General features: G+C 40.4%; 1 protein-coding gene across 3 annotated transcripts; it reads left to right on the forward strand.

Moving 5' to 3' along the window:
- The first annotated feature begins 1,525 nt into the window (after positions 1-1,525).
- LOC112227084 (FXYD domain-containing ion transport regulator 6-like) lies at positions 1,526-24,348 on the forward strand. Of its 3 annotated transcripts, XM_024391921.2 has the most exons (10): positions 1,526-2,096; positions 16,402-16,458; positions 16,639-16,665; positions 17,483-17,509; positions 19,269-19,289; positions 19,777-19,800; positions 20,327-20,401; positions 21,207-21,243; positions 23,841-23,881; positions 24,003-24,348. In XM_024391921.2, exons 2-10 carry the CDS (start codon positions 16,407-16,409, stop codon positions 24,011-24,013), a joined length of 315 nt encoding a protein of 104 aa, XP_024247689.1. In that variant the 5' UTR covers positions 1,526-2,096; positions 16,402-16,406; the 3' UTR covers positions 24,014-24,348. The 3 variants fall into 3 exon arrangements, with proteins under 3 accessions (XP_024247689.1, XP_024247697.1, XP_024247704.1); XM_024391929.2 differs by lacking the exon at positions 17,483-17,509 and having other exon boundaries at positions 1,533-2,096; XM_024391936.2 differs by lacking the exons at positions 16,639-16,665; positions 17,483-17,509 and having other exon boundaries at positions 1,558-2,096.
- The last annotated feature ends 74 nt before the right edge of the window (positions 24,349-24,422 follow it).

A 24,422-nucleotide genomic window follows, 5' to 3' on the forward strand; every position in this document is an offset into this window, starting at 1 on the left:
CTCCAAATGTATTATTCTTTCAATATTTGCGCATAAAAGGTGTTTCCACTTTCATTTCTCGCATAATTCATTTTATTGACAAAAACAGATCCCACCATGTCAAATCAAACATTGTGCTGGCATTTGTAAAATTGTACTGAAACTGTTTCCATGACAGCTGTCATGATTTACTTTAATAAGGTATGACTTTACTCCCATAAAAACTGGATGAAAATATGGTTAGTGTCACCAAACAACTGCATTACACTCAAAATAATTAGAATTCAGATGCTAATCTGGTTGACGACCCTTAGCTAGCTAACCAAACCCATTATGATTGATAGCTACCATGCTAGCTAGCTTGACTGCTACATGCAACAATAACAGTCAAGTTTAATGTTAATGAATGTCTTAACAGTCCAAAACAACATATAAGCCTGTTAGATAAAAATTATATTATGAAATGTACAGGCAAAATGCAAACCACTACAGAATCTGTGTATCTGTGACACTTCAACATCCAGTTGAGCAGTGGCTCTCCCTGATGGAGACATCCTTGAGTCCCGCTCAACATCCACTAGAGGGCTCCAAAATGGACTGTACAGCTCACCTGGACAGCCCGCCAGGGGGAGCCCTCGAGTGGATGTTGAACCTGATGCGGGACTTCCGCATCTAGAGCAACATCCACTTGAGGCTATTACTCAATGACTCGGGGGCTAGGCAGGCTACTCACAGTAGTAGGCCTACATGGGAAAGTCTTGATGTGTGGGATAGCATGTAGCTAACTTTTTAGGGCCAAAGCCAAGTTGGCGTAACCTATAACCAAGCTTAGCCTTTTGTTTTTTTCCAAAGGTTTGTAATTTCCTTGTTTTGTTCTAACCTGGAACTGACTCTCTTCTGTTGCCTCTGTTTGAAACTGCTGGGCCAGCCTTAGAATAAGGCTATACCCCACTTTCTGGCATGCTTAGGAAATAATTTTACTCCCACTGAATGTTACCTCACTCAGACCTAACATACAGTGCTAAACTTGTTTTGAACTGTGAAATAATTATATGGAAAATAGTCTCAAAATGCCAAATAACTGCACACCATTTTTATGTTTTTAAACAGCCTAAAACAGATTCAGGGTAGCCTAAGCAGCCAATAGTTGGCGCTACATGTACACTACTGTCTAGGGTTGATGAGCCTTCCCGGTAATACACTCGTGTCCCCCATGGAGCGGCATTCAGCTGCAAAGCCATCATCAAATATTTGAAGAACTAACCCAAGATAGACCACAGGCTGTCGTTACCAATGGGAGCAAATTAATCATAGTGGGCAGAACAAGCAAGCGTTCTCATGTATTTTCGATTTAGGATGGTGCACACTCTTGACTGAACATGGTGTACAACAAATTGTCAGAAAATATGAAAATGGTGGTGAATTTTTTTTAATTAGTACACATTTTCCTGTTTTTAAGCGGCTCGACATTAAAGACGGGTTGATTATTAGGTTGATTATGCCTTTGCAGTCTGAATGGGGGATGCTCTATTCCACAGGGGACACGAGTGTATTACCCGCAATGCACATCAAACCTAGACGATAGTTGCGCTAGATTTGCACTATCGGCTGCCTAGGATAGATTCATGGGTGTGCTCCCTCAGTCCGCACACAGTTCATGCATTTAAAATGTTCAACGTTTTCCAACACTATAGCAATTCGGTGACTGAATCTGCGTTTGTTTGGGGAAAACTAAAATCAAAATAGAGTTGGCTGTAAGGTTGTTTACCTCTCAGTAGCTGGGTAATTTTGGAGGGCAGATTGCGTTTCTTCTCAGACCAACCCCTAACCCCCTCCTCCCTCACCAGACGCTCAGATTTACTAGACTACGAAAACTTTGTTGGATGTTTCAGGAGAAACATTTCAGGACCAGATGTTCATTGTTTTTAACAAATGTATGTACATTAAGTACGCTCATTAACCGTGTTTTATCAGTTTTGCAAAGGAGACTTTTTGTGTCGGTGAATTGAAACATTGCATCTGAAGGAGCGCACTGAGCGGAGGCAGCGACCCAAGCATTTTTGTTATTCATCTAAACTCCACAGGCACCTCTTTTCCATTAATTGGACTTCTGACAGGTAATTTGTTTTCATTTGCCATAAATCTTTTACCAAAAGGTAATTTTCCCCATTAAAACATGTGAACAACTACGCTACAACAACGTGACTGTTCTGACAGACTGTTATACATGTGCTTTGGGGAAGAAAGCTGTTATTGACCTGTGCGCACAGAATTAACGTTTGTGTATAAATTCCTAAACTTATTTAAATAGCCTTGCAAGTTAGCCAATTTTTCCGTTGGTTTTAAGAACATTTAGTCTACAGAATGCTCCCCATATCATTACATTTACAACGATTTGTAAATATCTGAGAGCACGTGACCATACAGTTTGTATTTATTTATTTCACCTTTATTTTATCAGGTAGTCCTACTGAAACCAAGGTATATTTTACAGATGAGTCCTGAATTACATAAATTACAGAAAATACATGCATCAAAATCTAAATGCAAAATGCACATAGGAAGAAAAACATGGTCATAAAAACAAACACATTCATCAGCAATAAGGTCCTCAATCATCTTTCAGGATTGCCCAAGAGACACCAAAACATCTAGTTTAAGAACATTTAAGCTTGTTCCACAAATAAGGTGCAAGAAAAGTAAATAGACTTTTAGTTAACTCATCAAAATGCTTTTTGAAAGACAGCTTTTCATCTATTCAGAAGCCCAGATATTTGTTAACAGGGACACGGATCAATATGGACACCATCCAAAGTACATATCATCAGTTATATTTACAGGACACAGAATCTACCCCTGCGGGACACCTCTCGTAATATACAGGTAGCCTGATTTAACACCATCACATTGATACACATTGAGTTATATCGGTCAAGTGATTTTTAAAGCGGTTACATGCAGACTGGTCTCTGGCCAATTGAAGAAAGACTGAATTAGCAGTGAGTGATCAACTGTATCAAAAGCCTTTGGCAGGTCAATGAAGAGGGCAGCACAATGTTGCCTTTTATCCATACAGTAAACCACATAACTAGGGATGCAGCAGAGGTAATGCTATGACATGGTCTAAAACCTGTTTGGAATAAAAAAAGAAATATCTTAGCTTAGAATTAATCAAGGGTTCAAATATTTTAGCTAGGCAAGACTGTTTAGAAATAGCATACATGACATAAGCCAATGACTATGGCAGCGATCATCAACTAGGGCCGGATAAATGATTACAAATAATTTGTAGACCACAAGAAGCACAAACAGATACTTTTGTGTATATATAGTGTATGTGGACATCCCTTCAAATTAGTGGATTTAGCTCTTTCAGCCACACCCGTTGCTGACAGGTGTATAAAATCGAGCACACAGCCATGCAGTCTCCATAGACTAACATTGTCAGTTGAATGGCCTTACTGAAGAGCTCAGTGACTTTCAATGTAGCATCATCATAGGATACCACCTTTCCAACAATTCAGTTCGTTAGATTTCTGCCCTGCTAGTGCTTCCTGGCCAACTGTAAGTGCTGTTCTTGTGAAGTGGAAATGTCTAGGAGCAACAACGGCTCAGCTGCGAAGTGGTAGGCTACACAAGCTCACAGAATGGGACCGCCGAGTGCTAAATCGCATAAAAATCATCTGTCATCGGTTGCAACACTCACTACTGAGTTAAACAGCCTCTGGAAGAAACATCAGCACAATAACTGTTCGTTGGGAGCTTCACAAGCCTAAGATCACCATGCGCAATGCCAAGCGTCAGCTAGATTGGTGTAAAGTTCGCTGCCATTGGACTTTGGAGAAGTGGAATCACGTTCAAATCAAACTTTATTTGTCACATGCGTTGAATAGAACAGGACTGACTGTGAAATGCTTACTTACAAGCCCTTAACCAGCAGTGCAGTTCAAGAAAGAGTTAAAGTATTTACAAAATAAACTAAAGTAAAAAAATATATAATTAACTAACACAATAAAATAACGAGGCTATATACAGGGAATACTGGTACCGAGTGAATGTGCAGGGGTACAGGTTAGTTGAGGTAATTTATACATGTAGGTAGGGGTGAAGTGACTATGCATAGATAATAAACAGCGAGTAGCAGCAGTGTAAAAACAAATGGAGGTGGGGGGATGTCAATGTAAATAATCCGGGTTGCCATTTGATTAATTGCTCCGCAATCTTATGGCTTAGGGGTAGAAGCTGTAAAGGAGCCTTTGTCCTAGACTTGGCACTCCGGTACCGCTTGCCATGCAGAAGCAGAGAGAACCGTCTATGACTTTGGTCACTGGAGTCTGACAATTTTTTGGCCTTTCCTCTGACACCGCCTGGTATATAGGTCCTGGATGGCAGGAAGCTTTGCCCCAGTGTCGTACGCACTACCCAGTTAGGGTGCTCTCTCTGGTGCAGCTTTAGAACTTTTTGAGGATCTGGGGAACCATGCCAAATATTTTCCGTCTCCTGAGGGGGAAAAGGTGTTGTCGTGCCCTCTTCACGACTGTATTGGTGTGTTTGTGGACAACAAGGAACTTGACACTCTCCACCCGTTCCACTACAACCCCGTCGATGTTAATGGCGGCCTGTTCGGCCAGCCTTTTCCTGTAGTCCACAATCAGCTCCTTTGTCTTGCTCACACTGAGGGAGAGGTTCTTGTCTTGGCACCACACTGCCTGGTCTCTGTCCTCCACCATATTGGCTGTTTCATCGTTGTCTGTGATCAGGCCTACCACTGTTGTGTAGTCAGCAAACTTAATGATGGTGTTGGAGTCGTGTTTGAACAGGGAGTACAGAAGGGGAAGTCCAGGATCCAGTTGCAGGGAGGTGTTTAGTCCCAGGGTCCTTAGATTAATGATGAGCTTTGTGGGAACTATGGTGTTGAATGCTGAGCTGTAGTCAATGAACAGCATTCTCACATAGGTGTTCCTTTTGTCCAGGTGGGAAAGGGCAGTGTGGAGTGCGATTGTGTCATCTGTGGATCTGTTGGGGTGGTATGCGAATAAAAATATATATAATTCTTCACATTTTCAAGCAGTCCGTTTATATTTTCCAACGTGGCTATACATTTGGGTGAGGTTTTATTTTCGCCTGAGTAGCCTCGTTTCACAACCAAAAATAAACTTAAACCATCTAGTGTTCAGCGAAATAACAACGCAATGTCAAATACAGCTAGCCTAGTCAAACAATTAACATCCAATCACATTAACTGTTACTCTCTCGCGGGAATGCCACAAATGGTCCATATGTGGCCAAACATAGCTGCTGCTCATTCCGTTTGCTTGAAAATTGATGAATGGTTAAAAAAAAGTAAGGCTTGCGTCCATAGAGACACATACCAGCTCTACTGGTAGTACTGTTACTACCAGCAGTACTACACCTGCACCTGTCGATGACACAACTTGTTCTGCTTCCACGAGCCCATCCAATGCTAGCATAACTATTTCTACATTTGCTGTTAGCCCAGCTAGCATGGACACTGACAGTTGTGAATCTGATGCAGCCGAAGAGCTACTGCCCCCTTACCCATGAAAGCACCAAACAGCAGATAGGGAGATTGGACCATCGAAGAGGAGCAAATATGATGAGAACTACATTGATTTGTGGTTCACTTATATTAGGAGTAGTGCCTTTCCTCAGCCACAGTGTGTTATATGTGCAAAAGTACTCTCACAACTCAATGAAACCTTCACTCTGGCGCAGACATTTAGAAGCAAAACATGCCAATTTGAAAAATAAGCCTCAGGAGTTTTTTTAAGCGAGAATTAAGACAACTTTAGATTAGTAAGACATATAAAAGCAACAGATACCATTAATAAGAAGGGGCTAAAAGCGTCTTATATGGTGAGCTACCGAGTGGCTAGGACAGGCAAGCTCCATACTATTTTGGAGGACTTAATTCTTCCTGATGCTGGGGGAAAAGGACAACTATACAGACAATGCCTCCATCAAACAACACTGTTTCACGACGCATCAGTGACATGGCAGGACATGTTTTGAAACAATTACTGCTTCGCATACAAGCCAGTGAATTCTATGCATTACAGCTGGATGAGTCAACAGACGTGGCGGGCCTGACACAGCTCCTGGTATATGGGGGGTCAATTAACCTCTTTGGGATAGGGGGCAGCATTTTCACTTTTGGATAAATAACGTGCCCAATTTCAACTTCCTGCTACTCATGCCAAGAATATAAGATATGCATATTATTAGTAGATTTGGATAGAAAACACTTTCAAGTTTCTAAAACTGTTTGAATCATGTCTGTGAGTATAACAGAACTTATGTAGCAGGCAAAACCCAGAGGAATAACCGTTCAGAATTCTTTTTTTGGTCTCGGTTTCGCCGAAAATACTTTAAAAATCTGACACGTGTGCTGGATTCACAACGAGTGTAGCTTTAATTAAGTATCTTACATGTGTGATTTAATGAAAGTTAGATTTGTATATAATTGTTTTGCCGCACTGCATTTTCCCTGTTTTTTGCCCAAGTGGGACGCAACCGTCCCCTATACCATAGGAAGTTAATGAAGATGACCTCTTCTGCAAACCAGGACAACAGGAGAGGATATTTTTTAAGTACTGGACAGCTTTGTGAAATCAAATGGACTTTGGTGGTCAAGATGTGTTGGTATCTGTACTGATGGCGCAAAAGCCATGACGGGGAGACATAGTGGAGTGGTAACGTGCGCATGCAAGCAGTTTCTCCCGACGCCACTTGGGTACACTGCTACAACCACTGAGAGGCTCTTGCTGCCAAGGGAATGCCTGACAGCTTGAAAGACTTTTGCACACTACAGTGAAAATGGTTAACTTTGTTAAAGCAAAGTATTTTCTGCAATATGCAATGATATGGGCAGCGACCATGTAATGCTTTTACAACATACAGAAGTGCGCTGGTTATCAAGGGTCAATATATTGACACGAGCTTAATGTTTTCTTTACTGACCGTCATTTTCTCTTGTCTGACCGTTTGCATGATGACGAGTTTCTCACACGACTGGCCTATCTGGGTGTTTTTCTCACCTGAATGATCAATGTAGGATTACAGGGACTCTCCGCAACTATATTCAATGTACGGGACAAAATTGAGGCTGATTAAGTTGGAGCGCTTCTCTCTGCATTAACAAGAACAACACACAGGTCTTTCCATAATTTTATGATTTTTTTGTGTGCAAATTATCTCAAGCTTACGGATGTCAGATGTGATATTGCGAAGAAGCTGAGTGAGTTGGGTGTGCAATTACGCAGGTACTTTACCGAAACGGATGACACAAACAACTGGATTCGTTATCTCTTTCATGGCCTGCCTTCAGTCCACTTACCGATGTCTGTCTGAATAAGAGCGCCTCATCGAAATTGCAACAAGCGGTTCTGTGAAAATGTCATTTAATCAGAAGCCACTGCCAGATTTGGGGATTTTTGGACACGGATGCCCTTTCAAACACATACCTAGGTACATGTTTTCACATATGTGAGAGGGGATTCTCGGCCCTCACTAGCATGAAAACTAAATACCGGCACCGACTGTGTGTGAAAAATGATTTAAGACTGAGACTCTCTCCAATACAACCCAACATTGCAGAGTTATGTGCATCCTTTCAAGCACACCCTTCTCATTAACCTGTGGTGAGCTATTTACAATTTTTGATGAACAAATAAGGTTTTATATGTAAGATGGTTAAATAAAGAGCAAACATGTAGGTATTACAGACTGTCAGTGAAAGGTTGACAATGTCAGTGAATACACTTGCTAGTTTGTCAGTTCTCTGGAGTGATGACTCACACATCACCATCTGGCAGTCTGACGGACAAACTTGGGTTTGGGGGATGCCAGGAGAACGCCACCTGCCCGAATGCATAGTGCCAACTGTCAAATTTGGTGGAGGAGGAATAACGGTCTGGGGCTGTTTTTCATGGTTTAGGCCCTGTAGTTCCAGTGAAGGGGGATCTTAACACTGACATTCTAGACGATTCTGTGGTTCCTTTGTGGCAGCAGATTGGTGAAGGCCCTTTCCTGTTTCAGCATGACAATCCCCCCGTGCACAAAGCGAAGTTCATACAAAAATTGTCTGTCGATCAGTGTGGAAGAACTTGACTGGCCTGCACAGAGCCCTGACCTCAACCCCATCAAACACCTTTGGGATGAATTGAAACGCAGACGGTGAGCCAGGCCTAATTGCCCAACATCAGTGCCCGACTTCACTAATGCTTTTGTGGCTGAATGGAAGCAAGTCCCTGCAGCAATGTTCTAACATGTAGTGGAAAGCCTATCCAGAAGAGTGTAGGCTGTTGTAGCAGCGAAGGGGGGACCAACTCCATATTAATGCTCATGATTTTGGACTGAGATGTTTAACGAGCAGGTGTGCACATACCTTTGGTCATGTAGTGTATAATATTTGAGTAAAACATTACCATGTCAAACCTCGCTTAAATTTGTATATGGTTACATATCTCTCTATTATGCGTGAGAATACTTTGGAACAGATTTACAAACTGAAAATCACTTAGAGCCAATTTGCTTTAATTTTTACAGTATTTTATGTCCAACAAATTTAATCACCCGGGAGCCAAATTCGGCCACAAGCCACCAGTTGGCATAGGCCTGCTGTACCATAAATGTTCAAAACGGACTGGGTTAACAGTTTCGGTGCTTGTAGTAGCCTAGCCTGTTTGGGAGAGGGGGCAGCATTTTCACGTTTGAATGAAAAGCATGCCCAGAGTAAACTGCCTGCTACTCAGTCCCAGTTGCTAATATATGCATATCATTAGTAGATTGTCATAGACAACACTCTGAAGTTTCTAAAACTGTTTGAATGATGTCTGTGAGTATAACAGAACTCATATGGCAACCTGAGAAAAACCCACCAGGAAGTGGGAAATCTGAGGTTTGTAGTTTTTCAACTCTTTGCCTATCGAATATACCGTGTCTATGGGGTCAAATTGCACTTCCTAAGGCCCCCACTAGATGTCAACAGTCTTTAGAACATTGTTTGATGCTTCTACTGTAAAGGAGAGAAGAATGAGAGGGGATTGAGTCAGTGGTCTGGCGGCGTTCAGGTGAGAGTTAGCTTGAGTTCCATTGCATTTCTGAAGACAGGAATTATCTGGTTGGAACATTATTGAAGATGTATGATAAAAACATCCTAAAGATTGATTCTATACTTTGTTTGACATGTTTCTACGAACTGCAATATGACTTTTTAAAACTTTTTGTATGAACTAAGCGATCGCGCATTGAGCATTTGGATTACTGGGCTAAACGCGCAAACAAAAAGGAGGTATTTGGACAAATGATGGACTTTATCAAACAAATCAAACATTTATTGTGGAACTGGGATTCCTGGGAGTGCATTCTGATGAAGATCATCAAAGGTAAGTGAATATTTATAATGCTATTTCTGACTTCCTACTCCAACATGGCGGATATCTGAATGGCTTGATTTGTTGTCTGAGCGCCGTACTCAGATTATTGCATGGTTTGCTTTTTCCGTAAAGTTTTTTTGAAATCTGACACAGCGGTTGCATTAAGGAGAAGTATATCTCTAATTCTGTGCGTAACCCTTGTATCTTATTTTAAAGTTTATGATGACTATTTCTGTAAATTGATGTGGCTCTCTGCAAAATCACTGGATGTTTTAGAAGCAAAACATTACTGAACATATCAATGTAAACTGAGATATCTGGATATAAATATGCACTTTATTGAACAAAACATACATGTATTGTGTAACATGAAGTCCTTTGAGTGTCATCTGATGAAGATCATCAAAGCTTAGTGATTAATTTTCTCTTTCTGCTTTTTGTGACTCCTCTCTTTGGCTGGAAAATGGCTGTGTGTGTTTTTGTGACTTGGCTCTGACCTAACATAATCATATGTTGTGCTTTCGCTGTAAAGCCTTATTGAAATCGGACACGATGGGAATATTAACAAGAAGTTTCTTTCATTTGGTGTATTGCACTTGTGAATGTATGAAAGTTCATATTTCAAAAAAATATTTTTGAATTTTGCGTGCTGCCTTTTCAGTGGAATGTTGTTGAGCGGAGAACCCCTAGCCATAAGAAGCTAGTCTACTTTTCTTACTTTTTATTTGTCCTTTTCAGTTCAGTCAAAATGCAATAACCTCACAACTCTCTAGGCATGAGAAGTAGCTATCTATAGCCTAATGGGCTAGATGAAAACCATGACTGAGGTTAAAAGTATTTTCTAAGAATAACTTAGTTTAAACTTTGTTTACTTGAGGGTGAGCCTAGTCTCCTTTAAAGTAGAATGCTGTAACAAACACGATTATTGGCCTTTGTTATAACTCTTGCAGCATTTGGTAGATTAAGATATTGATTGGCAGTCCTTTGTTGTTAATCCTGTTCTTAAACCCTGGTTTGAGTGTTTAAATCCCTGTTTCTCTCTAAACCATGCCACATTGCTCCAATTCAGAAACATTAAGTATGAGTAGTTATAGTCGCCTTATGGAACAGCTTCTCTATGCCTTGGGCTAGGGATGGGACAGATAGGGTCTGTGCCAAAAGATGGGCTCTGATCAGAGTCAGTGGTGCTAATCGTTTTAATCACTGTCATATTATTATATTAAATACAGTGACGGCCATCTGATGCCCATCACACCATGGTATTCCTTCATATGGAAATCTACATAATGTATAGTATGAGTTCTGCCACCTCATCTGCTGCCAGAGTAGTTCTTAATTATCATATTTCAGTTGGACAGAAGTCCTGAGGACAGTGACTTAATCTGACAGGTGATGTAATGAGTACATAATTAGATATATAATATGGCTCATTTGTATGTTCACCGTTCAATTCTCCCAAAATCCCACAATCGTGTTCTGCACATGAATCAAAAGTACTCACAGTTCCCTAGAGATTAGTGTCAGGTGAGTACATTCTTCTGCAGCACTCCAACAAACAAGATTTTGTTTAAAGAAACATTTAGGCTTATAGTTGGAGTCATTGGAAGTTGGAAGTTTACATACAGTTAGGTTTGAGTCATTAAAACTCATTTTTCAACCACTCCACAAATGTCTTGTTAACAAACTATAGTTTGGGCAAGTCGGTTAGGACATCTACTTTGTCCATGACACAAGTCATTTTTCCAACAATTGTTTACAGACAGATTATTATAATTCACTGTATCACAATTCCAGTGGGTCAGAAGTTAACATACACTAAGTTGATTGTGCCTTTAAACATCTTGGAAAATTCCAGAAAATTATGTCATGGCTTTAGAAGCTTCTGATAGGCTAATTGACATCATTTGAGTCAATTGGAGGTGTAACTGTGGATGTATTTCAAGACCTACCTTCAAACTCAGTTCCTCTTTGCTTGACATCATGGGAAAATCAAAAGAAATCAGCCAAGACCTCAGAAGAAAATGGTCTGGTTCATCTTTTCAGCAATTTCCAAACGCCTGAAGGTACCACGCTCATGTGTACAAACAATGGTATGCAAGTATAAACAACATAGGACCACACAGCCGTCATACCGCTCAGGAAGGAGACGCGTTTTGTCTGCTAGAGATGAACGTACTTTGGTGCAAAAAGTGCAAATCAATCCCAGAACAACAGCAAAAAGGACCTTGTGAAGATGTTGGAGGAAACGGCTACAAAAGTACCTATATTGACATAATCTGAAAGGCCGCTCAGCAAGGAAGAAGCCACTGCTCCAAACAGCCATAAAAAGCCAGACTACTGTTTGCAAAATGTGGACAAAGATCGTATTTTTTTGGAGAAATGTCCTTTGGTCTGATGAAACAAAAATAGAACTGTTTGGTGATAATGACCATTGTTATGTTTGGAGGAAAAAGGGCGATGCTTGCAAGCCAAAGAACACCATCCCAGCCGTGAAGCATGGGGGTGGCAGCATCATGTTGTGGGGGTGCTTTGCTGCAGGATGGACTGGTGCACTTCACAAAATAGATGGCATCATGAGGGAAGAGGAAAATTACGTTGGTATATTGAAGCAACATCTCAAGACATCAGTCAGGAAGTTAAAGCTTGGTCGCAAATGGGTCTTCCAAATGGACAATGACCATACTTGACCATACTTCCAAAGTTGTGACAAAATGTATTAAGGATGACAAGGTCAAGGTATTGGAGTGGCCATCACAAAGCTCTGACCTCAATTCTATAGAAAATCTGTGGGCAGAACTGAAAAGGTGTGTGCGAGCAAGGAGGCCTAAAAACCTGACTCAGTTACACCAGCTCTGTCAGGAGGAATGGGCCAAAATTCCCCCAACTTATTGTGGGAAGCTTGTGGAAGGCTACCCGACACATTTGACCCAAGTTAAACAATTTAAAGGCAATGCCACCGAATACTAATTGAGTGTATGTTAACTTCTGACCCACTGGGAATGTGATGAAAGAAATAAAAGCTGACATAAATCATTCTTTCTCCTGTTATTCTGACATTTAACAATCTTAAAATAAAGTGGAGAACCTAGCTGACCTACAACAGGGAATTTTTATTAGGATTAAATGTCTGGAATTGTGAGAAACTGAGTTTAAATGTATTTGGCTAAGGTGTATGTGAACTTCCAACTTCAACTGTATCTGCTGTCTGTAACAAAATATAGGACACTTTCTGCCTAGGGTGCCAATGCCTCCACAAACAACACTCCAGTGTGGGAGTTTTGGTTTAAGAGCCACGACCGATAAACACATGATGGGAAAATCTAGAAGAAGGGCTTGGACTAACATTTGTAGAAAGAATGGTCTAGGTGTGAAAAACAGACTGTAGCGGCATGCCGTCGTGCGCAGTGACTACACATTCCAGCTGAGAAAAAAAGCTGAGTTTGTGCCTTCAAAAAGGATTCACACCCCTTGACATTTTCCCATTTCTTTTTGTTACATACTAATTTCAAATGGATGAAACTTAGATTTGCTTTTCACTGGCTTACACACAATAATCCATAATGTCAAAGTGGAATTGTTTTTTAAATGTTCTTATTTTTTACAAATTAATAAAAAATGAAAAGTGGAAATTTCTTGAGTCAATAATTATTCAACTCCTTTGTTATGGTAAGCCTAAATAAGTTCAGGAGTAAAAAAATGTGCTTTATCAAGTCCCTTAACAAGTTGCATGGACTCACTGTGTGCAATAAAAGTGTTTAACATTAGTTTTTTGAAAAACAACCTTATCTGTACCCCACACATACAGATAATTGTAAGGTCCCTCAGTCGAAGAGTGAATTTCAAACACAGATTCAAACACAAATACCAGGGAAGTTTTCCAATGCCTCGCAAAGAAGGGCACCTACTGGTAGATGGGTCAAAAAATGTATATATATTTTTTTTAAAGCACACATTGAATATCCCTTTTAGCATGGTGAAGTTATTTATTACACTTTGGATGGTGTATCAATACACCCAGTCACTATAAAGATATAGGTGTCGTTCCTAACTCTGTTGCCGGAAAGGAAGGAAACCGCTCAGAGATTTCACCATGAGGCCAGTGGTGATTTTAACAGTTACTGAGCTTAATGGCTGTGATAGGAGAGAACTGGGGATGGATCAGCAACATTGTAGTTATTTCACAATATTAACCTAAATAACAGTGAAAAGAAGGAAGCCTGTACAAAATGAACATATTCCAAAACATAATCCTGTTTGCAACAAGGCACTAAAATAATACTGCAAAAAATGTGGCGAAGCAATTCACTTTTTGTCGTGAATACAAAGTGTTTTGTTTGGGGCAAATCCAATACAGCACATTACTGTGTAACGCTCTCCATATTTTCAAGCATAGTGGTGGCTGCATCATGTTATGTGTATGCTTGTAATCGTTTAGGACTAGGGAGCTTTTCAGGATAAAAAAATAAATAGAATGGAGCTAAGCACCGGCAAAATTAGAGAGGAAAACCTGGTTGTCTGCTTTACACCAGACACTGGGAGATGAATTCAGCTTTCAGCAAGAAAGAGTAACCTAAAACACAAGCCAAATCTACACTGGAGTTGATTACCAACAAGAAAGTGAATGTTCCTGAGTGGCCAAGTTACAGTGTTGACTTAAATCTACTTGAAAATCTATGGGAAGACCTGAAAATGGTTGTCTAGCCATGATCAACAACCAATTGGACAGAGCTTGAAGAATTTTGAAAAGAATAATGGGCAATTGTTGTACAATCCAGGTGTGGAAAGCTCTAATTGCTTAGAAGGTGATTCTAACATTTATTGACTTAGGGGATTGAATACTGACCTATTAGTGACCTATATATTAGTAATTTATTTCACTACATATAATATATATATATATATATATATTTTTTTACGAATGTTAGAATTTTCCTTCCACTTTGACATTAAATGGTGTTTTGTGTAGATCGTTGACAACAAATTACAATTAAATCCATTTTAACCCCACTTTGTAACTCAACAAAATGTTGAAAAAGTAAAGGGGCGTGAATACTTTCTGAAGGTACTGTATGTCTTTAACCCCCTGACCAAATATCAAGTGCAACTCAACCCAGGTCTCTCCTCCCTGCATCTTGATACTGCCAGGACAGGATACCTGTGTTCTATGGTGCAGACACTGAAATTGCCCCCTCTACTCTTACCCCGAGTCAGGAGCTAATAACATAGAGCTCATGGGGGAACTGCTTAATATGGCTGCAATCCTGTTAACGGGATCGATATGACAACAGCCAGTGAAGGTGCAGGGCGCCAAATTCAAAACAACAGAAATCTCATAATTTATAATTCCTCAAACATACATGTATCTTATACCGTTTTAAAGGTAATATTGTTGTTAATCCCACCACTGTGTCCGATTTCAAATATGCTTTACAGCGAAAGCACCAAAAACGATTATGTTAGGTCACCATCAAGCCACAGAATTAAACACAGCCATTTTTCCAGCCAAAGATAGGAGTCACAAAAAGCACAAAGAGATAAAATGAATCACTAACCTTTGGTGATCTTCATCAGATGACACTCATAGGACTTCATGTTACACAATACATGCATGTTTTGTTTGATAAAGTTCATAATTATAATCAGAAAATCTGAGTTTACATTGGTGTATTAGATTCACTAGTTCCAAAAACATCCAGTGATTTTGCATAGCCACATCATTCAACAGAAATACTCATCATAAATGTAGATGATATTACAAGGTATACACATGGAATTATAGATATACCTCTCCCTAATGCAACCGCTGTGTCAGATTTCAAAAAAACTTTACGGAAAAAGAAACGCATGCAATCTAAGACGGCGCTCAAAAGTAAAAACACCACAGCCACAAAGATAGCGTCAACATAAATTACATGATAAATGTTCCCTTACCATTGATGATCTACAACAGAAAGCACTCCAGGAATAAATGTTTGTTTTGTTCGAAAATGTCTGTTATTTATGTCCAAATACCTTCTTTTGTTAGCGCGTTTGGTATACATATCCAAACGCTAATTCTGGTCAGCGTTATATCGGACAAAAACTTCAAAAAGTGATATTACCGGTGGAAGAAACATTTCAAACTAAGTACAGAATCAATCATTAGGATGTTTTTAACATATAGCTTCAATAAAGTTCCAACCGGAGTACTCCTTCTTGTCTTCATGAGCAATGGAACGCAAGTGATTACCACGAGGAATAAACATGATCAGAAAATGGCTGACTGCCAGACACCTGACTGATTCTGCTATCATTCACTCCCACAACGTCATAGAAGTCTCATTATAATTTCTATTGATGGTTGACATCTAGTGGAGCCCCTAGGCAGTGCAACATCATTCATATCTCAAGGGGATTTCATTGGGGACTCTGGTGAATACAGACAAAGCTCAGATTTTTGACTTCCTGTTTTGATTTCAACTCAGGATCCAATATGTGTTATGTTATACTCACAGACGTCATTCAAACAGTTTTAGAAACTTTAGTGTTTTCTATCCAATACTAATAATAAATATTAGAAACTGAGACTGAGGACCAGGCCGTTTACTTTAGGCACCTTATTCATCCAAGCTATTCAATACTGCCTCCCAGCCATAAAAAGTTAAAGTTGCAGGGTGTTGTGACTAGCTCTGCTGGTCCCCTCTGATACAAAGCTGTATGTGTTCATCAACAAGGCTGACGTTAAAATACTGGGATCTGCACCTATTCCCCCCACAACCAGACCTGTCAGACACTGGTGGTGGGAGAACTTCAACACTCCTCTGGTCAGGACAACTGTATAAGCCTGTTATGTTTCCTCATTATGAGCATAGCAGTCTTTCCATTACGTTATGCTTGAAATAAGTAATTGCATCCCCCCAGGGGATTGAACTTGGTTCTCAAATAAAATATTTGCTTTCTGTTTTGCCATTTTTCTCCTACACTTTCAGTCGTTGTCTTTGGGAGGTCCTTCATGTTTCTGGTGGTTGTTTCCCTTTGTCTCCAGGTGACATGGATCTCTCTCTGTTGGTGGCATTCTGCTCCTGTATTCCTCCTGCTTTGGGTGAGCTTTTTCCTTTCACTTTTTTTTAAATGTTTGAGCTTCTCTCTCAAAATACTTGACTCCAGCACATGAATGGTGACTGAGGAGCATTCACAGTGTGGTTGAGGGAACTGTAATGTTTTATTCAGAGTGCCAGTGATTTAAAGAATGAGCTGGTCTCTGGTCTGTCTGTACTAACAGGGTCAGGATTTGGCAGGGAGATGCCAGGTAAGTTTGCAGTGCATTGGATGCCTCAGCTGTGTCAAATGAATGAGAAATGCAGTCTGTCTGCCTTGGAATAGACACAGAATGCATGGCCATCCTTTTTGGCTTATCAGTTGCCCTAGAGCAGTGATTCCCAACTCCAGTCCTCAAATACCCCCCTTTTTTTTACAGTACACATTTTTATTGTAGCCCTGGACAAACAAACCTGATTCAACTTGTCAACTAATCATTGAATCCTCGATGAGTTGAATTTGGTGTTTTTCTCCAGGGCTACAACACAAGTGTGTGCTGGTGAGGGGGGGGGACTGGAGTTGGGAAACACTGCCCGGTCCCCCCAGACTTTTCACATTTTTGTTTTAACCTTAAACTGGCACACCTGATTCAATTAGTCAAAGGCTTGATGATTAGTTGACTAATTGAACCAGGTGTGCACGTTTAGGGTTAAAACAAAAGTGTGAAATGTCTGAGGGATGGGGGCAGAGGAGAGGGTTGGGAAACCCTGTCTTAGAGTATGGCTGTCTGTAGAGAAACTGGAAAGGTCATTCACAGTGCAGTGTTTCCCCCTAGGATGTTTTTCAGCAGTGGTGGCAGAGTTAGCAGGGGGAGGTTGGGGGTTGCGGCGGATGGGGTCATCCTGGGGCAGACATCAACATAGTAAATACATTTTAAAAAATGTCCAGTGTCGGCCAATGCATGTAGGGGAGACACTGCAATGTGATAGAGGAAAGTGTGCAGTGTCATATTTTAGCGAACTGTGTAGTGTCTTTAGAGTGCCAGTGATTAAAGAATGAGCTGGTCTCTGGTCTGTCTATACTAACAGGGTCATCTATAGGCAGGGACATGCCAGGTAAGTTTGTTTTATTGGATGCCTCAGTGTTGTCATAAAGGAATGAGAAACACGGTGTCTGTTTTGGAATGGGCACTGAGAATGCACAGCCATATTTGTTATTGGCTGGTCAGTTGCCCTAGAGCAAGGTTTCATCAAACTCAGTCCTGGGGTCCCCATTTTGTTTTTTGCCCTAGCACTGCACAGCTGATTGAAATAACTCCTCGTCGCGGTGGCAGGACCGAGTTTGGGAAACTCTGCCGTAGAGCACATGTGTTGAACTCGGCCCTCTGTGAAATGAGTGTCTGTGGGTTTTCGCTCCGCCCTAATTAGTAAAGAACTCCCCTCACCTGGTTGTCTAGGTCTTAATTGAAAGGAAAAAGCAAAGACCAGCAGACACTAGGCCCTCCATAGAATGAGTTTGATACCCCTACCCTAGAGGATGGCTCTCTGTAGAGTAACTAGCTTTGCTTTGTATGTACTTACATAGTGCACAACTATATTGATTAAGTACTATTGTGTAAGGATTTCAAGTTATGATTAAATCCAGTTCATTCTAAATGGGCTCATCGAGACTGGTGTAAGAAAGAGCCTTTGCTTTCCTGGCCAGGATTAGCCTTTTTCTCATGTGAGGGATTTTAGTAATCGGTCATTTGAAGTGCAGCTAAGCCTCCCATATTGTAGTAGCATGTGGTGCTAGGCAGTACTACACTGCACTTTGGGTTGTGTTATGCTGACTTGTTCCTGAGCAGATTACCCTACATTAGTTGTTTTTCTCCTCAGTCAACAGGGTGATTTGGGGCAGGATATGAGTTCCCCTGGTAATGGAGAGGAATGACACCAAACGGAAGTGTTTGTCAGACATTAGGCTTATCTACTGCACCATAAAAAGCCCTGCTGGCTCGGGTTGTCGTTCTCTGACATCCTTTAGAAGAAAACAAAATGAAAATGTCAGCAGATACAAGATGAGCCAATCAGAGAAGCATTTCATTGTTAGAGAGCTGAGCAGTGATTATTGTACTACACCTTGGGATCTTCAAGAAGTGGTTCTATTACCTCTGTACTCATCGAAGCAGGAGTACTTTATTTGTTATTTGGTGATCCAGATAACGTGACATCCATGTGATTTAGATTCTTAATCTAAATGGTATCGTGATGGAAGATGTGACATTTGGTTGATTCTCAAATGGTTACTCACACTGCACAAGCCAACGTGCGTGCGCGCGCACACACACACACACACACACACACAGTGAAGTCTGCTTTATTACAGCACCTACCTGAGCTGACATGGGTCACTGGCCTTGGGAAATGACTGCAGAGTGGGTATGGTTATAAATGCATCAGGACTTGCAACTCTGTGTGGTGTCTTACATCATTGTAGCTTTAGCATTTCCACTACATTTCAACCACATTTTGCAACTTCCCCTTTACTCTTCTGAAGAGAGAGCCACCTGATTGTTGCCAGATTGTATTTAAAAGCATGCACTGTGTATCGCATCACCCAGTGGTTTAATCTGTGTAAGTGCATGCACCATTCCTAAACCTTCAGTACAAGTGAACCATATTTTTAAAAAGCACAGAACACTACAACCAGTCTTACTATCATGTGTACAGTAGTCACTATTTACATTCAATGTACACCTCTGGAACACTTGACTACAGTTCTGAAGGTAAACAGAGCCTTAAACCAGTTCTGAAAGCTTCGTAGTTCACACCAAGCACACAGTCAGAGCTATTCTCTGTCAATCATTAATGCTTTCTGTCTTTTGTTTTCCAGCATCGACGATGGTTGAAAAGGGTAAAGGTTTCTTGTTGTTTCAGATGAACATTACTGTACTGATTGTATTTCACTTTAAAGAGCATGTTGGCAAATCACATACTTTTTGGTCACTCACCATCTTTTCACACCAGTTACACTCGAAACTCAGTTTATGTTTGAATTAGTTAGAATTGGTGTTTAAGTTTCTATTGAAAGGGTTCACTATGAATGTGTGTGATTTAAAGGAGATTTAATTCCCAGCAGGGCCACAACATTTTTATAAGTCTCCCAGCAGTTCCTTTAGAATGCATTCCATCTGGCGCATGCGCAGCTCTGTCATCTATTTGCTTTGGCTGGCGAGGGTACAAGTGGCCGAGGGGACAAGTGGTCTAATGTGCCCTTTTTAATACCATAGCTGCAATTTCAATGTAGATGTAATAACTGTGAATAATAACATTCTACAAAATGCAGTCACACACTAAATGTATCTTGTTTTCATGTATTCCCTCTCCTTCTCCCCTCCCAGACTATGACTCTGCATTTCACTATGGTGAGTGGGGGATGGATCAACATGGACTAACTCCACTGGGGGTAAACGTGACACTTCTCAGGAAATATCTGGGAGGTCAAGACGGGCTCGTGTTTTCCCTCCATTTTTCAAGTTCAACTGGCAAACAGTCCCTCCCACTCTGCTGTAGTCTCATTTCTTAACACACTGCTCTATCCTGTCTTCAGTAGGTCTATGCATTCACAGACACATTATAGGATATATTCAGCTCTTACAGTGAATATCCTTCCATGTTTGAGGCAGTAATATCAATCAAAATATAGATACCTATAGATGTGAACCTGATGGATTTATCAATAGTGGCATATACAGTAGGAGCGTATGTTTGAATTATCTCATAGGAACATGGTGTCATAATTGCATAGCTTTGCTATGCTGTAATACACCCAAAGAGGATACAGTGCATACGTATGTACTGATTAAGATGGTTTATGTTACACTGTGCCTTGCACATGTTCTGTAGTAGTGGGCCTTACTGTGCAGGGATAAAAATGTATTTCTGTTTCAGACTATGAATCTCTGAGGATCGGTGGACTGATCTTCGCTGTGGTACTGTTTGTCATGGGCATTGTCCTAATCGTCAGTAAGTCTGTCTGCCCAACTACGGTTATACTTGAATTGAAATAAATTGAAATAAAATGTGATTAGTCCCATAAGTTTATTTCTACTGTACCAATCTCATTCCATAATTGTATTTCTGCGCTGTTCAACATGCTGATCCATTGGACAGCCCTTCTTTACCAGTCCAGTCCTTATAAACAAGCCTGGGATCAGTTACTTGCTGGGGGCTGGGATGCAGGCCAACATGCCTTGCACAACCCCCAAGACACCCAACACCTCTCTACCCTGTAGGCATCTGCACATCTAGGGTACTGACTAAAACTGACCTGGATGCTATGCAGCCTTTTCCCCTCCCTCCTCATCTCATGTTCTTGCACTCATCCACCCCACCCCAGGCATAGCTGCAGCCCCCCACCCACCCTAAATCTTACTCCAAGCATCCATTACATTAGTCATAGATATCACAGGGGGCAGAGGGAGTGTCCCCTCTCCTGCTACTACACATGTGCAAAGAGAAGGCTTTGGGTCTTCAGTGTTCTGTCCAAGCTGTACAAATAATCAATCATTCAAGCGCTTAGTTTGGGTATTTTTTAATGGATAGGGTCTTGTAAAATATAATATTCCAACTTCGAAACAGATCAGTTGCTGAAGTATCTTCATTCTAGTGCTAATTTAGCAGGCAGTATATTCATTCTAGTGCTAGTTTACCAGGCATGTGTCTTTGACACCTAGGATGGAGAGAGGCCTGTCAACTCTGGCTATCCTCAGAGTATATCATCTTTCCATCATAGTAGCTCTTCTTCACACCAATTTCTCTCTCTCTGCAGGCCAGAAATGCCAATGCAAATCAAGTCCGAAGTCACGGTAAGTTGGACAAAGAGAGAGTGTTGATAAAACATGGCACAGAAAGAACTTTGTGCTGTCCAAACACTTAAGACACCTTCGTCCACTTACCCTCGCCTTATGCCTGTTATGTACGCAGAGAATTGACCCTTTACTGGGAATTTATTCCTTCACACAGTAAATCTGGGGAAAAGGGGCTGAACGGAACCAAAGCAAAGAAAGTACATGTCAAAGCCCCCTCTCCTACCTAACCACTACTTACCTATCTTAGCACCACCTGGTACGCTAACCAAAATACAGGGGCTGGTCCGCCCAGGTCTTACCTAGTGTACATAGACAGTAAATACTACGGGTTGTGTATGCCTGCAGGCCTCTTGCCTAAGCACTCCCTAGGTGCCTTCCCCCCTGGGAACAAATTAAACAGAATAATACAAACTACTTCACCAAAAAAAAACATACCAATCAGCTCTCTCAGCAACAACCACAGAACATAACCATCAGCTCTTAACAACAACCAACACAGGACACACTAATCAGCTCTCTTCTGAGCAACAGAACACTGGCTTATATAGCTGGAGAGGAGTCTGTAATGGGATACAACTGTATCCCCTGACGAGAGATGGCGGGGTCAGATCTCCAATCATCGATGTGGCCCACCAATCAGCTGCTTGGGGGGCAATTTCAGGAAGTCATTTCCTGAAACACACACACACACAAACAAAACCACAACACAGAAACTGGTGAAAGTAACAATGCCCTTGGGGGAATCTCCGTCGCCATCTTGGAGGGTGGTCCAAATGATTAGCCAAGCAAGGGAAGTATGCAACCTAAGCCCCTCAGTCCTCGTTTTTATTCGGCTTTGCGAGTGTACAATTATGTTCACTCCTGGGCCTGAAACTCAAAATAATTAAATTTGCAATGATTGTACATCCGCTAAGAAAAGTCAGTGATAACTTATAACAACATCAATGGAGAAGTCAACATACAAGTGTAAGTAAAAACGAATGCAAATAAGTTAGAAATTGTGCTACTAATGCACATGATGGCACAAACACATCTCATAAAAGTACGTTTTTGGCAATTGTAGAAATAAAACATTTCCCGTCAGAAGTTCGTTAGGCAGGCTAACGTTAGTTAGCTACTTAATTTGCTAGCTATCTTACAGTAGGTGTATATTAATAATGATATATTTAATATAAGTAGACATGTACTCATGATTGTCTGTAGCACATATAAAGTAACCACAAGCTACCGGTGGCTGAAAACACAATCATCACAGGATGAACGAGTGATGCATTTTCGGCCAAGGATGGTTCTACCCCAGCTGGCATGAGAGGAATATTGACTTTTTTCCTGATATTTTCGACAACAAGGGTAATATTCTCACATATGAACAATTTATACATTGAAAGAGTTTCCAATACCTTTCAGAGAGTTTATTTCTGTGATCAAAGCCGTTCCCAGTGGTCTAATCTTAATTTTGGGAATTATCACAAAGTTTATCCAGAACTCAGATTGGAAGGCGTGGGCTTACTTGAGAAATCTTGTTGTAATAAATATATAAGACAAATTCTTCATTCACAAAACCAACTTACACCGAGAGGAAAGTTTTTCTGGAACATGCTTAATCCTGACATTGTCTGGAAAGATGCATGGTTAAGGCCTTACAAATACTGTATACCAAACGAAGTTAAGGAAGATGCACTTCAACATTTTACATAAGATATATCCATGTATTTCTATGATTTCCAAATGTGTGGCTATTGATGATATCTGTGTTTTCTGTGAAAAAGAAGCTGAGAATCTGTCTCACTTGTTCTTTGAATGTAAATTTGTGACAGAATTTTGGGAAACCTTGCAAAGTACTTTTTTACCATTATGAACACTGCCTATAATTTTAACATAAAATATATATATGTTACTATTGCAATGATAACAAAACCACTGAAATGATTGTTAATTTTGTAATTCTTGTTGCCAAATACTTTATACACAAACCAAAATTCTATACCAAAATTACCAATTTTTCCGATTGAATTTAATTATCTTATTAAAACACTAACCCTAGTGAATAACAACAAGAATAACATCTTCATGAATCATTATAATAAGATATTTTCAGAGGGAATATAATTGCACTTAAATGGTTTCTTTTTAGTATTTTTTTATATGTTTTGTATGTTTGAGCATTGTTAATACCTGTGTTTGGTGTGCTAGACATGTTTGATGTAGCAATGTAAGTAGATTTTTGTATTATGAATTAAATCATTCCTTCCTCCCTCGCCCCTTGCCCTGCAAGTGTATACTCGTCAGACGTCATGATACCTCATCACAAGTGTCCACTTAATTTGAGGGCTGAAGTGTTTGGACCGCAACCCTTGATTGAGTTCATTGTAAGGCCTTTAAAGTGTAATCTCTAGACCAGTAAGAGGAGCTTTTTAGAATATTCTTAACCGTTAGACAGAAGCTTCAGTACTCATTTTGAGTTTTAATACATTTCCCCCCTATGTTTTAGGGTTTAGATGGCTTGTTTAGGTATTGTATACTTTTTAATCACTGTCCAAGTAGTGATTTTGCTCTAGTGGTTTACCTGTTTGTTTTCCATTTTCCTCTCTTAGGCCTTCTGGGGTACCTGAGGCAGAGGCAGGGGTTGTGACAGGTAAAATCATCTATATCTTTGTCTTCATTGGCATATTGGTCTTTATCAAATGTCTGATTTATATGTATCATTTTATTTATGAAACCAATACATCTCATCATGTTTACCATTCTGCGCTCAGGTCCCCAGTGATGTAAAGTCTCGCCACCAGGCGGCAGCATTGGACAGTGGAGGACTAACTATGGCTATCTCCCAGAGAGCACAAGGCTCCTTTTTAAAATTTCATCCTGCTGATATGTTCTCTTGACATGTTTTTTCTTTTCTCTTTTTTCTATATGAATGAATCTACTGCGACAGTATTCTGAAGGCATAATTGGTTGATGCAGTAGGGTAGGCTATAAAACCTTCTGTCATATGTGATAGACACCCATGAACAAGCGATTTTGTAAGTTAGAACTTGACTATTTTATGACTATTTTAAATTGTAATATTTCCACATTGTTAAATAAAGTGATGTAGATGGGTCATTGTGTGTTGTGTTCCAACTTTTCCCACTATCAGCCACTGGCATAGACTGTCTCCCTGTCAGTCACTGCTACTG

Source organism: Oncorhynchus tshawytscha, linkage group LG03, assembly GCF_018296145.1.
Source record: "Oncorhynchus tshawytscha isolate Ot180627B linkage group LG03, Otsh_v2.0, whole genome shotgun sequence".
Classification (NCBI taxonomy): domain Eukaryota; kingdom Metazoa; phylum Chordata; class Actinopteri; order Salmoniformes; family Salmonidae; genus Oncorhynchus; species Oncorhynchus tshawytscha.

Excerpts from the sequence above, each read along its gene's own strand:
- LOC112227084 (XM_024391921.2), top strand. The coding sequence starts at position 16,407 with ATGGATCTCTCTCTGTTGGTGGCATTCTGCTCCTGTATTCCTCCTGCT. Across the intron at positions 16,666-17,482 it reads ATTTGGCAGGGAGATGCCAG|GGTCATCTATAGGCAGGGAC; the intron begins GTAAGTTTGCAG and ends CTATACTAACAG. Across the intron at positions 19,290-19,776 it reads ATCGACGATGGTTGAAAAGG|ACTATGACTCTGCATTTCAC; the intron begins GTAAAGGTTTCT and ends CTCCCCTCCCAG.